The sequence below is a fragment of the Euphorbia lathyris genome, chromosome 9 (genome assembly GCF_963576675.1).
Source record: "Euphorbia lathyris chromosome 9, ddEupLath1.1, whole genome shotgun sequence".
Classification (NCBI taxonomy): Eukaryota; Viridiplantae; Streptophyta; class Magnoliopsida; order Malpighiales; family Euphorbiaceae; genus Euphorbia; species Euphorbia lathyris.
In genome coordinates, this window is record NC_088918.1 from 73466628 (window position 1) to 73485669 (window position 19042).

Sequence of the window (19042 nt, forward strand, 5' to 3'; positions counted from 1 at the left end):
ACCATTACCGTGGACTAGCTTATTTACCCGCAACCCTTGCATATTTGACACCACCCCCGGGTCCTGGGGTGGCGCGCCGCTTCGGGGCGACGACCTAGCAACCCTTGCACATTTATCACTACACCCGGGTCTAGGAAGTGCAGCGCGTCGCTGAGTAGGGAACGCCCCAACGATATTTATATTATGGTTCATGTCATAAGATGTGACTAAGTTTTACGCTGGCCGCCACAAACCTACCGCAACCCTCCTCCTTTGTCCGGGCTTGGGACCGGCTGTAAAGGCCACCAAGTGACCCTCACAGGCGGAGTTTGGAGAGGCATTCCAATAATCAAATTTTCAATTCTTTACTTTTGCAACACATTTACATCGGAAAAACATTTCTAAAACCAATTTTTCAGTTATTTGCTAACATTTACTTTTTCAGCAAAACAAAAAAAAACATTTTCAGAGTCAATTTCCAGCATTAGACTTTATTGCTAGTTCAAGATACTTAAAACGGATATAAAAGAAACCGAAAGGATATAGAAGAAACTTCACAAACTTCAACGTTCCAATCCGGATTAAGTGTCGTAACCACGAGTATTAAAGCAAGGAGAACAACAAAGTTGAGGCAACCAATGTATTATCATTGCCTATATAACTCACAGCAATTATATAAACAAAATAAAGTTACACTTGCTCTTTTGCTAACAAAACGGAAAATTTCCGGAAATTTTCTCAACTAACTAGTCGATACTCATCGAGATAAGGCAGCAAAAATGATCGAACTTCACTCACCGTTCGGCTCCCATTCTGAGTAGAGGTATGATATTCGCAGTTCGGCTTCCATTCTGAGTAGAGGTATCAAAACTAGTTATTGTATTGTATTGTGTTATGTATAAATGCAACAAAAGTGATAGCCGTGACAAATGGACGCGGATCATATCAAGCAGGTTATATTATCGTGTTAGAAGTTGACAATTCTAATTCTGAGAAATGTTTATGTACCAAAACAAGTTTACTTCAGTTTTTCTTTCATTAAAACAAGAACTGAAATTTTGTTTTGGGATGGATAAAGGGTATAAATTTAATTCTTCAACTTGGCTCACGGGGTTAATTTACCCGCAAATGAAATTTAATACTAATTTAGTCCTTAAACTTCGCACTGTTTTGGCAAATCAGTCCAAAATGAAGATGTCAAGACATAATTTGTTATTTCTACTCAGTTTCATTTTGAAATGATTTGTCAAAAGGAAAAAAAAAAAAAACTTGAGGATCAAATTGTACAAAAATTAATTTTTCCAGGGTAAATTGGTTACTAAAACTAGGATTCCTGTTGGAGATCTGAAGCTCACTAATCTAGAGGGAAACAGAGCTACACATCATTCCTCTTTTTCTTATATAATAAAAAGGCCAAAACTTTGTGATTTCACGCATTTTCAGAGATACTTCCGCGGTATAAAAATTCGCCAACGTGGGCCTGAGATTTCCCCGCGTGTGGTGAATGAGACATCAATGTCCATTGACCGTGAGGTTCAAGCCCGTGTAAGAAACACAATAGGGGGACAGGGTTCACCTGGCATCGGATCTCCGCCAATCCCTAGACCAGTTGTCGGAACTGGTTTAAGCGAGCCACCCTAGTCCACTAGGGACTAGGAGAATCGGGTATCCGGCCTTTGGGAAGGGAGGCGGATGTCTCCGTAGGGTGGAATCCTACGGACACTTTGGGCTCCCAAGTTAGCCCATAGTGCGGGTCCTTTGGGAGGCAAGGTTTAACCACTGGGAGTCCCTTCGGGACGGATTACCGACGGACGAATTGACGGGAAGCTCTCTGTTTGCAAAAACAAATTCACTAAAATCAACTAAATTTTTCAGCGTTGCAAATATTCATGACAAAATTTCATTGAGTTTTTTCGCATTGTACCCGTTCTAACATATAAAAACATTTTGAAGCAGGAAAAAACGATAAAATGACTAAAGTTTTCCTTGTTTAATAGCGATTTTACTGAAAAATTGCCATTTGCAAATGTATGAAACTGCTGACTCGTATTTGCAAATGCACGAAACCACAAGATTTATTTTTGCACGTATCGCTAATAAAAATATTCCAGAAGGACATATTTAATAGAGGTAGATATTTTGAAAGGCTTACAAAATTTGACATACCTATTTAGTGATAATCTCCTTGTGAGCTTTGAATGAGAGAATCACGTTCCAAATTAATGCGATAGCGTTAGCAGCAAGAACCTGAAACAAACATATTTCACAAATCAAATTCGGCCGTGGACAGAACAGCAGCAATAAAATGAAATCATTCGAAAATGTAGAAGTAAACATATACAAAATCCTTGACTGATTCAAGTAAAAAAAAATAACTGAAACGTTTCGTACAATTTTCCAGGAGTTTTGGTTTCAGGAAACACTTTCAAATCAAAGTTTCCGTGCAACATAGATTGTGGATACGTTGGCTAAATCTAGCTTATCTGTCTTAATGCTGACATTTATTATAAACCTTAGGCTATCAAACAATATATAAATACCGGAAGTTTATGGATAATGTTGAAGATCCGGTCAACGGTAACAAGATAACGGAGGCTAATAATGTCCCGAGGCTTATCACCACTTGCATAGAAAAGATAAATTGCTCAAAATCCTCTCACTATATCAAATTTCTTCGAGGAATGACAAAGGGATTCCGGGGAGAGGAATTCCTTCTCTCTGGGTTAGCTAGATCTTCCAACTTTTGGGATATACACAATCCTTTCCGGATCTTTGCAAGTCGTTAAAAGTAGCCTTTTCACATAGCTCCCAAACTCATTAGTTGGTTTCCTTCACCAATTTGTATATTGTAACACGACAACACGATTTACAAAGACAACCCGTCTGACACAATTATCATTTTTGTTGCATTTATATCGTATATAATCATGTGGAATATATGGATCACATAACACGATTATACAATAACCCCATTTTGACACCCCTAATATGCATAACGAAACATCCCCAAAGATTTTACACCTAAAATCTCTGCCAAAAATTTACTCATTTTGGTTTCCGACTGTCACAACCCATCTATGATACCGGACTTCAAAATATATTATTGTCAAAGTATGATTAGTAAATAAAAACATCGTTTAATTCAAACCTGAAATTGCTGGGGAACAAAACGGAAATTTAGAAATTGGAAAGGTATCCACAATTGCCAATTTGCAAGTACAGCAGAAAACCATTCCTACATATATGGAAGCAGCTGATATTAGAGAGAAAATAATGCTAAACAGATCTTCTTAGTCAACTTCCTTCACAGGTTTTACCGATTTTCGTATAGAGGCAACAGAAAGAGTAACGCATTTAACTATACCTGTTGAAGTTTAGGTACAACTTGCTCCGGTTTTCCTTCTAACGTCACCAATGTAGACAAAAAGAATCCGATGAATATAGGAGAAAAAATGAACTGCAATTAATTAAGCACATCCAAGTCAGAGGTAACTTTAACCGGGAATTCCAACTGTTCATACATTTAAAAGATGAGCATCAATCGGAAAAGTTTAGCATTTACCTGATCAAGTAGAAGTCGCAAGAATGCCCCTGATGTTCCAGGCAATGTCACCATTTTACTCAAAGACAGATACCTAATTAAAATTTAGTCGAGCCGACGTAAGGAGAAGGGAATTATAAATGCAGGAGTTGTTTCTTAAGCTCATTATAAGTAGTGGCATGGCCGAAATTACAACCGACAATGAAGCAAAATTGAGAAAGGTGTAACGAAACAAACATAATCTGCAAATATAGAGATCATTATTTAATGTTTTCAAGTCTTTCATCAATCAATTCTCAACGATTTTTATACTCAAATTTGTGAAACTCCTAACAGTCTTGATAAACTACAAAAAAAGGGCGGCCCGGTGCACTACGCGTCCCCGCTGAGCGAGGGTCCGGGGAGGGGTCCCACCTCAATAGTGTACTGGGAGCAAGCCTTCCCCTGCCAATTTATTTGGCAAGAGGCCGCTCCTAAGACTCGAACCCGTGACCTTTTGGTCACATGACAACAACGTTTACCGTTGCGCCAAGGCTCGCCCTCAGTCTTGATAAACTATCTCTAACGAAATTGTAAAGAGAACGAAAAAAATAATCGATAATAAAAGCATTACCAGAAATGCAATGTGGGACCAACCAGTACCAATCCCAAGAAAGTAAAGATAAATGTTCTTTTCAGGTCTAGAGACGGGACTTGATCGATCACCAGCTGAAGCAAATAAATAGCCAAACTTTAGCAAAGCCGTGAACAAATAAATCGTCTTTATAACAAGATAATGCAGTCCCATAATGCTTAATTCTTTATCGAGCAACAGAAAAGAGATGCATATGAGACAATGAATACATATTGAGTAAGTGCATGCTCGGGTTTAGTGTCTCAGTGATTTAAATTGAACTCTTTGCTATAATTCGCCAGAACGAATATTATCACGGGTGCATTATAGGTTTCAACCACCGTAGGGGTTCGGTTTCTGTTTATCCACTTTAGTTGAGAGGTTGATGTGCTTTGAAATTAGTAGGTTCCAGAAAATACTTCGAAAACTGTGTTGCGGAACATTAAATACAAACAATCCAGAAAACAAATGCAGATTAATAGATTTGATTTAACTCTATAAAACGGAGATTTAAGTAGCCTCAACTTAAGAATCCTTCAATAATGCAGATTTCAAAGCAAAAAATGTCTTTTTAATTGATAGCTACAGATATAGATATAAATCCTTATTCATGAATCAATAAATATAGAGAAATATAAATACATTCTAGCACAAAGCAGAGACACTGATGAAGCCGGTAAATAACTAGTTCTCAGAGAAGCAAATATTTCATTTGATAGTATCTATGGCTTGGGGGGCGGCCCGGTGCACTACGCGTCCCCGCTTAAGCGAGGGTCCGGGGAGGGGTCCCACCACAAGGGCGTACTGGGGCAAGCCTTCCCCTGCCAATTTTTTTTTAGCAAGGGGCCGCTCTTAAGACTTGAACCCGTGACCTCTCAGTCACAGACAACAACGTTTATCTATGGCTTGCAAGCAAGAAAATATACCTGGCAGATCAAATCCCCGACACAAGTCAAAAGAGCAGATGTCAAAGCTTTGGTCATCACGGGATACTTGGCAAGAAGATTCAAATACCTGCAAACATTTTACACTCAATCAAATCATTTGTCCATCGAATCGCAGCAGGAAGCAAGTGTACACGAGTTCCCTCCAATACCGTCCCCAACAGACACTAAAGAGATGTATGCACGAGAGAAAGAGAGAATCAATGGCCCCTCTTTGCAATTAGATGACAATGTATTTGCTTCCTACTACTCTAACACAAGATCCTCAAACTTTCATCTCATTCATTTTGGTTTTAAATGTAATTCCAAATGCTGGATGAACAGAGGCAAGGACATTAAGCTTCTTCCTTCTCACATTGAACTAATTTTCCAACATATCTTCTCCAATTATGCAAGAGAATTATACCACTAGGCCACTCAACTTCGCCCTTACTAAGATTATGGCCACCCAATTTTAAAACCGGACATAAAAAGTCAGTCAACTTTGGCTTTTACTAACATAAAACTCACTTTATAAAATAAATGACCTCAAAATTGAAAATCCAAGAATTAAACTTTTTTGGAATAACATTTAACATGTAACCCACATTTTCGATTTTCCAACGTATACAATTACTTTCTCTATCCTAACCAAACATTACCTAGCCACGGGTAGGGCTGTAATCGAGCCGAGCCGATCTTTGGCCTGCTCGGGCTCACGAGTTGTTCGCATCGTTCACGAGCTTTGCTCGCGAGCAGCTCGTTAATTCAGCTCATGAACTTCAGTCGCAAACAATTCATTAATTATACAACAACAACAAAGGCTTAGTCCCGAAATGATTTCGGGTTGGCTAACATGAACTGTCATACGAAACCGTGAAATCAAGTCGTGTCAGTGACATAAATTCTCTCCCTCCACTATGTCCTATCCACTGCCATATTTTCCTCAATCCCCAATAAACTCATATCACTCTCAATCGCCCTCTTCCAAGTTTACTTAGGCCTTCCCCTACCCCTCACCATTGCATCCCTTTGCCACTCTTCAATACTTCAAGCGGTATTCGTCACCTTAGTCGGTTTTCACTCGTTTTAACACAAAACTATATATTTGAAACCTATAAAACTAAATTTTACACAAAACTATGATTGATTTACATTTCGATCTTTATAGCAATATTATTATTAAAAAAATAATTGAACCAAATGTGTTCGTGAACAAATATAATTGACCTTTGCTCATAAGCTTGTTCATGAACCTATAATGGAGCATGTTTGCGGGCATTCCAGCCGAGCTTTTATGAGCCGAACACCGGCTCGGCTATGGGTGTAATTTATCAAGAATGAGTGGTCATGGGGGTAAGTTACTCCTAAATTATATAACAAATTGAAAAAAAAAATAAAGAAAACAAATATATATGTCATATGCCAGAACTCAGAGTATTATACCATGAAAGGAAGGACCAGTTGTTTCCACCAGAATCACCGCCGCCGCCACCTTCACCTCTTCCACCGGAATCCCCATTTCCAGAGCCTCCGAGTCCGCCGGCACCACCTGAGCCACCTCCAGAAACAGCAGAAGTACAGAACCGATCAGAATTCAGTTGCCATCCCAATTTAGAACAACCCAAATCCTTGAGGATAGCCCTAGGACTAGAATTGAGGGGAAAGGAATTGCAGGAAGAACAAGCCTTGAAACCAGGTATCTGAACAGGGTTTAAGGAAACATGAGTTTTTTGAGCAAAATTTGAAATGGGTCTAGAAGAAGAAGTGAAGAAACGGTATAAAAAAGGGGATTTCCGCGTGAGTGAAAGTGAATTCGGCACCATTTTTAATATGAAGAAAGAATTGGAAATTTAATAGATTGTGTTTAGGTTATGCTCTTTTCCTACATGAAGAAGATAGTGTCAGTCAGTGAGACAAACGATATTCTCTGTTGTTCCATATTTTTATATTGTATTTTACATAAAATACTCATAAACCCTATATTCCACGATTTCACTCCTTAAACCTTATTTTAAGAATTAAAAAAAAAAACAAAAAAAAACCAATAAAATGAAATAATTGGAAGCAACTTCTTTCGCTAATCGAGGAACAAAAATCACCAAATAAATAAGACGATTTTGATGAAATTTCTCAATATCTTGAACTATTCCACCATACTCCGTAAAAAAATTTATGGCTCGAGCACCAACTATTGACCACTTCTTTTGTGTCAACTTCAAAATCGTATTGTTGTAGCCTAAAGAATACGCTCAAGTAATATCATCTCGTAATGCCAACACTTTAGCCAGCTTGGGCGATATAAAGTCATTCGAGACCGAGCTATAACAAGCTAAAAACAGGTGCTCGTGATTACGTAGAACATCGCCCAAACCAAAACGAAAGGATGTCTGAAAAATAGTTACGTCTATATTGTATTTCGCTCGCTCTTGTACTAGTTTTCTCAGAGATAGCCTCTTAACTGTTATGATCTAGAATCATCCCAAATTCAATATTAATCCTTTATCTTTATCGTCAATAAATAAATAAACAAATCTCAACAAATTCAGCAATCTCATAAAATTGGTCTAAACTCAAAATAAGTATTTAGATCAAATAAGTAAAAACCATTGAATTAAAACTAACGCAATTTTAAGCCTTAAATTTATATATGTATTTTTCTTCTTCTTCAACGTTATTCCAATCTATATAACTTTATTGCCGAATAAATAAAGTTTTGATCAGTTCAAAATAAGAATGCATCTAGTTATAAAGTTGTTATATAATAAATCCATTATTTTCGTTTATATTAATATCCCAAATTTGTGACACATAACTCCTTAAGTAATTCTAAATATATTGTTTCGAATGAAAATCACAAGGTGTTAAACAAAATCAGAAGTGTGATATTTGGAATATTCAACTTAATAAGTTCAGCAATAGCAGATGCTATTTAAAGCATTAAAAAACAGAAAAGGAGAAAGATAAGTATCACATACAACAAAACAGAAAATGAAACAAACTCCACTAGCCTTAAGAATAGGTCCAACCTAAAGACTATGGGTTTTATTAACAACAAAACAAATAACAACTCCTAAATAATAGGATTCCAAACTTTAATACCCTCCCTTAAACTAAGAATACTTCTTAGTTTATTTTTGGCATTTCACATACTCCAAGTAAGCCTCCGAGCTTTTGAAATTGTTCTGATTTGAGAGGTTTTGTTAGAATATCCGTGACTTGGTCATGTGAGCCACAATGAATTAAACGAACTGCACATTCATTACACAAGTCCCTTAAGAAATGAAATCGGACTGTAATGTGTTTACTCCTCTTGTGCATTACTAGATTTTTTGGCAGCTTTATTGTTGAGCTGTTATCACAGAATATGGTTGTACACTAATCACCATTGCAACCGGGTTTTTTAAGAATCATCTTCAGCCACATTGCATGACAGGCACACGCTGCTGCTGCTACATATTCAACCTCTGTTGTCGATAATGTCACAATTGGTTGCTTTTTAGATGACCAAACTACTGCCTCTGAACTCATCATAAAAGCATATTCACCAGTACTCTTCCTATCCTCCAAACATCTTGCATAATCACAGTCAGTGAAAGCAGTTAACAAGCTACTTCCCTTTCTCTGATAAAAGATGCCAAGATTAGTGGTTCTCTTCACATATCTTAGCACCCTTTTTGCAGTCATGAGATGAACCTTTGTTGGTTGAGACATGTATTTACTAATTAAGCTCACTACATACATCAAATCAGGACGAGTTGATGTTAAATAAATCAAACTTCCAACTAATTGCTTGTAGAGAGTGCTATCAACTATAACTCCATGCTCATCCTTCGAGATTGTGCAACCTGGAACTATAGGATTTGAGACAGCATTGCATTCCTCAATTCGAAATCGTTTGAGCACATCTCATGCATGCTTTCTTTGACTGATGAAGATGCCATCCTTCAGTTGCTGCACCTCAACACCTAGAAAATATCTCATCTTCTCTAAATTCGTCATGTCGAACTCTTTCATCATCGATTCCTTAAACTCTTTCACCTCTGCTTCATCATTCCTAGTATATATTAAATCGTCAACATATAAACTTACAATCAGAAGTTTACCTCGGGGTCGATTTTTACAAACAAAGTTTGTTCACTGGAACATTTCTCAAATCCCTCCTTTAAGAAATATGCTTCAATACGACTAAACCAAGCTTGAGGGGTTTGTTTTAGTCCATAAAGGGCCTTCCTCAGCTTATACACTTTATCTGGTTCATTTTTCTTTTCAAATTCCCTAGGCTGCTCCACATACACATCCACCATTAGTTCTCCATGAAGGAACACTGATTTAACATCTAGCTGGTATACCTTCCATTCTTTCTGAGCTGCTAAAGCAATAATGATTCTGACAGTGTCCATACGAGCTACAGGTGTAAAAACTTCAGCATAATCAATACCATATTGTTGCATGTATCCTTTTGTGACTAGTCGGGCTTTAAATTTCTCCACTTCTCTATGCCCATTCAGTTTGTAACATCCCTAAACCCTAACATATACATCTTCCCACATTCATATATGTTTTCATGATTGAATACATACATTTTAGATTCATCTCATTGGCATCGGAAGTTTCGTATGCATAATGCGATTATCATGCGATTAGTAGACGATTAGTGTGTCATTAAGATGTAACGATTGGTTAATTGAGTTAGGACTTAAATGAATGAATGAACATGTCCTTAATTGATTAAATTAGACTTGTGGAGGTCTGGAAATGAGTTTTGTGAATAAGCACCTCACTTAAGCATGATGTCACCCAAGATTGAGACAAAATGCACCTCTTCATTTCAAATGGATGTACACAACTCATTCTTTATGCTTTCCAGCCACAATTTCGACCAAAGCTTCAGCAAACTTTCCCTTTTCATACCCTAACATCCTCCAAAGAAAACTCTTCCAATTTCTTCCATTGTCAAGCCAAACAAGTTAAGTTAGGAAGCATACTAGGTGATAGACACAACTTGAAGGTTAGTATGTTGTTTTAGCTTGTTTCTATGAGTTTGAGATTATGAAATACCTAGGTATGATGATAGGAGTTGTTGTGGATGAGTTATTATTGAGTTTGTTGAGTTTTGGTGTTGTTTGAAGTGGTTATAGGCTGTCCAAATGAAAGATATGTATCAAGTGCCCTAAACAGAAATCTAGGGTACTGCTTTCCGTCATTTTGGAGCATGTTTTTCATATTGATATTTTTCGAATTTGAAGATACATAAAGAATAAACTATATTTCTATATGTGTTATGAAACCCTCTGTAAAATCTGGGACTTTAATTCCATATATAGAGGAAGAAAACCTAGATGGATCATGACTGCCTCGAAATTGAATGTCATGTGAGGCAGCCATGTTGATGTAGCATTTTGAGGATCTTAGAGTCCGAATTGGAGAAAGTTTCTTTATACAAAAGTGTTCCTAACTAGTCTGTAAAAGGATTTGGCAATCCATTGTACTTAGTGTGAGCTAGGTTGAGTGCATTATGGTAGAGGCAAAGCTGGGTAGTCTGTTTCTTGGCTGGAAATAGGACAGAATCATTTTGCATGCCATATATTGTGCAGAGGTGATATTAATGTGAATTTTGGATATGTTCTACCCATATATGTCTAGTTTCAGTAGGTTCAAGAATCAGGGAATTTGGATTTATATAGAGAAAGTTATGACAGAATGTGTGCAAGTAGGTCATGTGATGATCTAAGACAAAAGGATTAGATTGCATGAACTTTGTGGCATTAGTGTCTTGTACATCATATAGCATCCTTAGTTTATATTTTCATTAAGTTTATGTTAAGGCTAATTGGATCAATGTTATGTGACATTAGGAGGGCAAGGTGCAATTGAACGCACACCCGATCGTGTTGAATAGATCGAACCAAGTGCGACGGTAAGCATATTGCTTATATATGTGTATGAATGTATTGTGCCTTGTGACTTATTGAGTGTGAGATGTGGTTGAATCTTATGTGAATGATGTGAATCATGTTTGAGTGTTTGTGATCCGCTATGATTGATAAGAAGTGATATGATTGAGTATGTTGCAGTGTTATGAGTAAATACGGCATGTTGAGCCTTGTGCACATACTGGAACTGGATAATGGTTGGATTATAAATGAATATGAGCTTGCTTAGATGGATATGTGAAATGGTCCAAGTTGAGAGTGCTATCCGAATATTGTGAGCCGGAAGCACATGTGTTGAGATATATGAGTACGTGAGTTGAGTGTAACTCCTCCGTAGCACAGATGATTGTATTCCGAATTTAGTGAGCCGGAATACAGATTGGGCCCAAGGACCATTTTATATATATTGTCTAAGTACAGCAAGGCCTTTCTAAAATAAGTATTACTATAATAAATGAAACAGGTGAATAAATTCTAACTTGGTACTGATGATATATTTTGATTTGTGCTCTTTACATTACTTTTGTATATACATATATGCGTAATATGTTTAATGAGTAGACAGCTCACCCCTTGCCAACAGATTTTACAGATTAGGTGGAGTTCTTCTTGCTTAAGGTCGCACCAGCAGTGTCAGTCCATTCTCATCTAGGAATTTTGGAGTCTTGTGATGTACTTTTGTTTTGTAAATCCTCTATGCAGGATAATGACTTAAACGTGTATTGTAAATGCTTTCTCTTATGTATAATCTGTAAAGTTTATATGAGATTGAAGTTTATATGATTGAGTATTGAAAGCATGTCTATAACTGATATTGTGTGAGATATCATGTGATCCAAGTGAGGGGGTTACATTTAGTGGTATCAGAGAGGGTCTACTTTCCTAGGGATTTGGTTGTGTATGACTTGTTTTGGATTCCTAGGTTAAGACCACATAATCATATTTTCTTATGCTAAAGCATGTTGACATGGTCATGTTTCATGTAGGGTTATGGAGTCTGATGGTGAGAATGGACAATCTGGTAATGTGTCTAGTCATGGTTCGGTTGGTCATGTTCATGAGTCTGGGGGCTCAGAACATATAGGAGCTTCAGGACATGCAGGTTATCCGCAGGGTTACAACCAGTTTGAAGAAATGATGGGAATCTATTTGGCTCAAGGTCAGCCTCAACCACGTGTTCAAGCTCGTCGAGATGCGCTAATCTTTGATAAAAAATTTGAAAGGCTTAAAAAGATGGGTGCAATAGAGTTTGAGGGTAGCACAGATCCTGATATAGCTGATAAATGGTGGGCCAAGATTGAAGATGTACTTGAGAACACAGAGTGTCGTCTGGACTCAATGGTTAAATATGTTTCTAATCTTTTCACTGGTGAAGCTTTAGAATGGTGGAGATCTATAAAAAGGACAAGAATTAGAACTGAAATAACATGGGATATTTTCAAGAAGTTGTTCACTAATAAGTACATGTCAATGATATACAAAGATAGGAAACAAACAGAGTTTTTAACCCTTATGCAGGAGGATATGTCTGTGGCTGAATACGAGCTTAAGTTTAACACCTTAGCCAAATATGCACCTGCAAATGTGGCTACAGAAGAAGCAAAATGTCGTAGGTTTGAACATGGTCTACACCCAGATGTTAGAATGGGGATTCATGCACATGAAACGAGCTTTAGATTGTTAGTAGAATCTGCACTCAGAGCTGAGGAAATTGTGAAAGATAGAGAACAACTTTTTGTAACCAAAAGGGCTAGATTTGATACAGAGGGTCAGTCTAGCAGGCCAACAAAGAGAGGTGGATTCTCAGTTTCTTCTAGAGGCTATTCTCAACAATTTAGAGGTAGTAGTAGTATCCATCGTGGTGGGATTAGATCACGGGGCGGATTTGGAGATGTTTTGAGTAGTGCTCCATCCGTGGGTAGTAACAGATTTTCAGGTGGTCGGTTTAATAGTGGGTATAGAGGAGGAGCGAGAACAACATCTTTTCCAGCTTGTCAGACATGTGGACGGGTACACAGAGGTGAGTGTTGGGGACCTTCCCTGGTTTGTGGCAGATGTGGCCGATCTCACACAGGAGAGTGTTATGGTTCATTTAAGAAGGGCACATGTTTTGAGTGTGGAGAAACAGGCCATTATCGTAACAATTGTCCCTTATTAGTTGATAGAGGAGAGAGAGTTCAACCTCAGTCTAATATAGGAGGTGGTGTAGCTGGAGTGGATAGAGGCAGAGGCAGAGGTCGAGGAGGAGGTAGAGGGGGTAGACATGATGCTCCTATGGGTGGACAGACACAAAATTTACCACGAAATAGAGCCTTCAATATGACGAGGGGTGAAGCTCAAATAGCACCAGAGGTTATATCCGGTACAATTTCTATCCTTGATACCTTAGCTTTTGTTTTGATTGACCCTGGATCCACTCATTCATACATAACACCTGAGTTTATATTGAAAATAAATGGGAAGGTAGAACCATTAGGATATGATGTGGGAGTTATCCTACCAGTGGGGAATAATGTTATTGTAAATCAGGTTCTGAGAGATTGTCCTAAAAAAGTGAGGGGAAGTGAGTTCCCTATAGATTTAGTAGTTATGGGGTGTAGAGAATTTGATATTATTTTGGGGATGGATTGGCTGTGTAAATATGAAGCTAAAGTTGATTGTTGTTCAAAGGAAGTTGTGTTACATTTTACTTCAGAGTCAACTGTGTTATTTGTTGGGGAGAGAAAGGTTGTGCCGTCTTGTTTAATATCTGCAATTCAAGCAATCAGATGGATTAGAAGTGGGTGTGAGGCATATTTAGCTCATATTGTGGATACTATGGAGGATGGAGGCAAATTGGAGAATATTCCAGTGGTGAGAGATTTTGCAGATGTATTCGTAGATGAACTACCAGGATTACCACCTCATAGGGAGATTGATTTTCCTATTGAGACCATGCCAGGAGTATCTCTTATATCAATTGCTCCATATAGAATGGCTCCAATGGAATTACAAGAATTGAAGAAACAAATAGAAGAACTACTTGAGAAGGGGTTTATACGACCTAGTACTTCACCGTGGGGAGCACTTGTATTATTTGTGAAGAAGAAAGATGGTAGTATGCGACTGTGTATCGATTACAGACAATTAAACAGAATGACAGTGAAAAACAAGTATCCATTGCCTCGAATTGATGATTTGCTAGATCAACTTAGAGGAGCTTGTCATTTTTCAAAGATTGATCTAAGATCGGGCTATTGGCAGTTGAGAGTTGCCGAAGCTGACATACCTAAAACTGCTTTTCGTACAAGGTATGGTCATTTTGAGTTTCTTGTGATGCCTTTTGGCTTGACTAATGCTCCTGCAGCTTTCATGGCATTAATGAACAAGACTTTTCAGCCATATCTAGATAAGTTTGTTGTGGTGTTCATTGATGATATCCTAGTGTACTCAAGAACTGTGGGTGAGCATGAACAACATTTGAGAATTGTTTTGAAAATTTTAAGAGATAATCAGATGTATGCAAAGCTGAGCAAATGTGAATTTTGGATGGATGAAGTTGTATTCCTTGGTCATGTGGTGTCAGGTGAAGGGGTTCAACCCGACCCTTCCAAAATTAAAGCTATTGATGAGTGGGAACCGCCAAAGAACGTTACAGAGCTTAGGAGTTTTCTTGGGTTAACTGGTTATTACAGGAGATTTGTAGAGGGTTTTTCTCTAATTGCAGGTCCATTAACTAAATTGCTGAGAAAGGGAGTTGTATTCCAGTGGAATGATAAATGTCACCAAAGCTTTGAGGAACTAAAGAAGAGATTAACTTCCACACCAGTGTTAGTGTTACCTTCTGAATGTGGTGGCTTTGTTGTTTATACAGATGCCTCGGGACAAGGTTTGGGATGTGTTCTAATGCAAAATGGGAAAGTTATTGCATATGCTTCTAGGCAACTGAGACCTCATGAGATGAATTACCCCACACACGACTTAGAGTTGGCAGCAGTCATCCATGCATTGAAGGTATGGAGACATTACCTATATGGGGAGACATTTCAGATTCTCACTGATCACAAGAGTTTGAAGTAAATCTTTACACAAAAGGAGTTGAACCTAAGACAAAGGAGATGGATTGAGCTATTAAAAGATTATGATTGTACAATAGATTACCATCCAGGAAAAGCTAATGTGGTTGCAGATGCTTTGAGTAGAAAGAGTGTTGATATTGTGGCTAGTATGAAGAGTTATAGTTTGAATTCACTAGTGGAGATGCGAGCCATGGATGTGCAGTTAGAAGTAAATGAAGTAACAGGTTTGATGGCTACACTACGGGTAAAACCAGATTTGAAAGAAAGGATCCAAGAAGCACAGTGGCATGATCCTTATTTACAGAAAATGAGAGATCGTGTACAACAAGGTAAGAGACCTGATATTTCTGTGGAAGATGATGGGACTATGATGTTAGGAAGTCGATTATGTGTTCCAGATGTAGCAGATTTAAGATCAGAAATTTTACAGGAAGCACATAATTCTCCTTATGCTATGCACCCAGGAATGACAAAGATGTACAGAAATTTGAGACCTTTTTACTGGTGTCCTACAATGAAGAAAGATGTATCTGATTTTGTTTCCAAATGTTTGACATGTCAACAGGTTAAAGCTGAGCATCAAGCTCCCGTGGGAAAACTAAAACCTTTAACCATACCAGAGTGGAAATGGGAGAGGATCACTATGGATTTTGTGATGGGATTACCAAGAACAAGGCGTAGACACGATAGTATATGGGTGATAATAGATAGACTTACGAAATCTGCTCACTTTCTACCGGTTCAACAGACAGACTCGATGGATAAATTGGCTAGACTTTATGTGGAACAAATTGTGAGATTGCATGGAGTACCTATATCTATTGTTTCAGATCGTGATCCTAGATTCACATCTAGATTTTGGGGCAGTTTGCAACACTCATTGGGAACAAAATTGCATTTCAGTACAGCTTTTCATCCACAGACAGATGGACAATCAGAAAGAACTATTCAGACCTTAGAGGATATGATGAGAGCTTGTGTTCTTAATTTCCAAGGTGAGTGGGATATACATTTACCTCTTATGGAGTTTGCTTATAATAATGGTTATCATTCGAGTATAGGCATGGCACCTTATGAGGCATTATATGGAAGACCGTGTAGAAACCCTATATGTTGGGATGTTGAAGGAATGAGGCAATTGGAAGGACCTGAGTTAGTCCAGGAAACGGTTGAGAAGATCAATGTCATAAAGAAGTATTTAAAAGCTGCACAAGAACGTCAGAAAACTTATGTGGATCAGCACCGAAGGGAGATGGAATATAAAGTTGGAGATAAAGTGTTTTTAAAAATATCCCCATGGAAAGGAATAGTTCGTTTTGGTAGAAGAGGGAAGTTGAATCCAAGATACATTGGGCCTTATGAGATCATTGAGAGAGTTGGACCATTGGCTTATAGGTTAGCTTTACCACCAGAATTGTCTTTAATACATGATGTATTTCATGTGTCAGTATTAAGAAGATATAGATCAGACCCAAGTCATATGATTCCTGAACCTGAGATTGCAATAGTGAACACAGACTTGACTATTCGTGAGCAACCTTTAGAGATTTTGGGACGAGAAATGAAACGACTCAGAAACCGTGAAATTCCAATGGTTAAAGTGAGATGGAGTCATAATCAAACACTTGATGAGGCAACTTGGGAGGTAGAAGAAAATATGAGGACACAATATCCTTACCTATATGAAGCTTCTGGTAAGTGAATTTCGGGGACGAAATTCTTTAAGGGGGGAAGAATTGTAACATCCCTAAACCCTAACATATACATCTTCCCACATTCATATATGTTTTCATGATTGAATACATACATTTTAGATTCATCTCATTGGCATCGGAAGTTTCGTATGCATAATGCGATTATCATGCGATTAGTAGACGATTAGTGTGTCATTAAGATGTAACGATTGGTTAATTGAGTTAGGACTTAAATGAATGAATGAACATGTCCTTAATTGATTAAATTAGACTTGTGGAGGGCTGGAAATGAGTTTTGTGAATAAGCACCTCACTTAAGCATGATGTCACCCAAGATTGAGACAAAATGCACCTCTTCATTTCAAATGGATGTACACAACTCATTCTTTATGCTTTCCAGCCACAATTTCGACCAAAGCTTCAGCAAACTTTCCCTTTTCATACCCTAACATCCTCCAAAGAAAACTCTTCCAATTTCTTCCATTGTCAAGCCAAACAAGTTAAGTTAGGAAGCATACTAGGTGATAGACACAACTTGAAGGTTAGTATGTTGTTTTAGCTTGTTTTCTATGAGTTTGAGATTATGAAATACCTAGGTATGATGATAGGAGTTGTTGTGGATGAGTTATTATTGAGTTTGTTGAGTTTTGGTGTTGTTTGAAGTGGTTATAGGCTGTCCAAATGAAAGATATGTATCAAGTGCCCTAAACAGAAATCTAGGGTACTGCTTTCCGTCATTTTGGAGCATGTTTTTCATATTGATATTGTTCGAATTTGAAGATACATAAAGAATAAACTATATTTCTATATGTGTTATGAAACCCTCTGTAAAATCTGGGACTTTAATTCCATATATAGAGGAAGAAAACCTAGATGGATCATGACTGCCTCGAAATTGAATGTCATGTGAGGCAGCCATGTTGATGTAGCATTTTGAGGATCTTAGAGTCCGAATTGGAGAAAGTTTCTTTATACAAAAGTGTTCCTAACTAGTCTGTAAAAGGATTTGGCAATCCATTGTACTTAGTGTGAGCTAGGTTGAGTGCATTATGGTAGAGGTAAAGCTGGGTAGTCTGTTTCTTGGCTGGAAACAGGACAGAATCATTTTGCATGCCATATATTGTGCAGAGGTGATATTAATGTGAATTTTGGATATGTTCTACCCATATATGTCTAGTTTCAGTAGGTTCAAGAATCAGGGAATTTGGATTCATATAGAGAAAGTTATGGCAGAATGTGTGCAAGTAGGTCATGTGATGATCTAAGACAAAAGGATTAGATTGCATGAACTTTGTGGCATTAGTGTCTTGTACATCATATAGCATCCTTAGTTTATATTTTCATTAAGTTTATGTTAAGGCTAATTGGATCAATGTTATGTGACATTAGGAGGGCAAGGTGCAATTGAACGCACACCCGATCGTGTTGAATAGATCGAACCAAGTGCGACGGTAAGCATATTGCTTATATATGTGTATGAATGTATTGTGCCTTGTGACTTGTTGAGTGTGAGATGTGGTTGAATCTTATGTGAATGATGTGAATCATGTTTGAGTGTTTGTGATCCGCTATGATTGATAAGAAAGTGATATGATTGAGTATGTTGCAGTGTTATGAGTAAATACGGCATGTTGAGCCTTGTGCACATACTGGAACTAGATAATGGTTGGATTATAAATGAATATGAGCTTGCTTAGATGGATATGTGAAATGGTCCAAGTTGAGAGTGCTATCCGAATATTGTGAGCCGGAAGCACATGTGTTGAGATATATGAGTACGTGAGTTGAGTGTAACTCCTCCGTAGCACAGATGATTGTATTCCGAATTTAGTGAGCCGGAATACAGATTGGGCCCAAGGACCATTTTATATATATTGTCTAAGTACAGCAAGGCCTTTCTAATATAAGTATTACTATAATAAATGAAACAGGTGAATAAATTCTAACTTGGTACTGATGATATATTTGGATTTGTGCTCTTTACATTACTTTTGTATATACATATATGCGTAATATGTTTAATGAGTAGGCAGCTCACCCCTTGCCAACAGATTTTACAGGTTAGGTGGAGTTCTTCTTGCTTAAGGTCGCACCAGCAGTGTCAGTCCATTCTCATCTAGGCATTTTGGAGTCTTGTGATGTACTTTTGTTTTGTAAATCCTCTATGCAGGATAATGACTTAAACGTGTATTGTAAATGCTTTCTCTTATGTATAATCTGTAAAGTTTATATGAGATTGAAGTTTATATGATTGAGTATTGAAAGCATGTCTATAACTGATATTGTGTGAGATATCAT

The 19042-nt window shown here is 37.6% G+C and overlaps 1 protein-coding gene across 1 annotated transcript; it reads right to left on the reverse strand.

The window, feature by feature from the left end:
* Positions 1–541: 541 nt before the first annotated feature.
* On the reverse strand, positions 542–7003 carry LOC136205147 (protein sym-1). Its single transcript, XM_065995639.1, has 8 exons — positions 6503–7003; positions 5060–5147; positions 4134–4228; positions 3542–3614; positions 3344–3436; positions 3128–3214; positions 2146–2226; positions 542–830 (listed from the first exon to the last, which is right to left on the reverse strand). Exons 1-7 carry the CDS (start codon positions 6880–6882, stop codon positions 2146–2148), a joined length of 897 nt encoding a protein of 298 aa, XP_065851711.1. The 5' UTR covers positions 6883–7003; the 3' UTR covers positions 542–830.
* Between the last annotated feature and the right edge of the window lie 12039 nt (positions 7004–19042).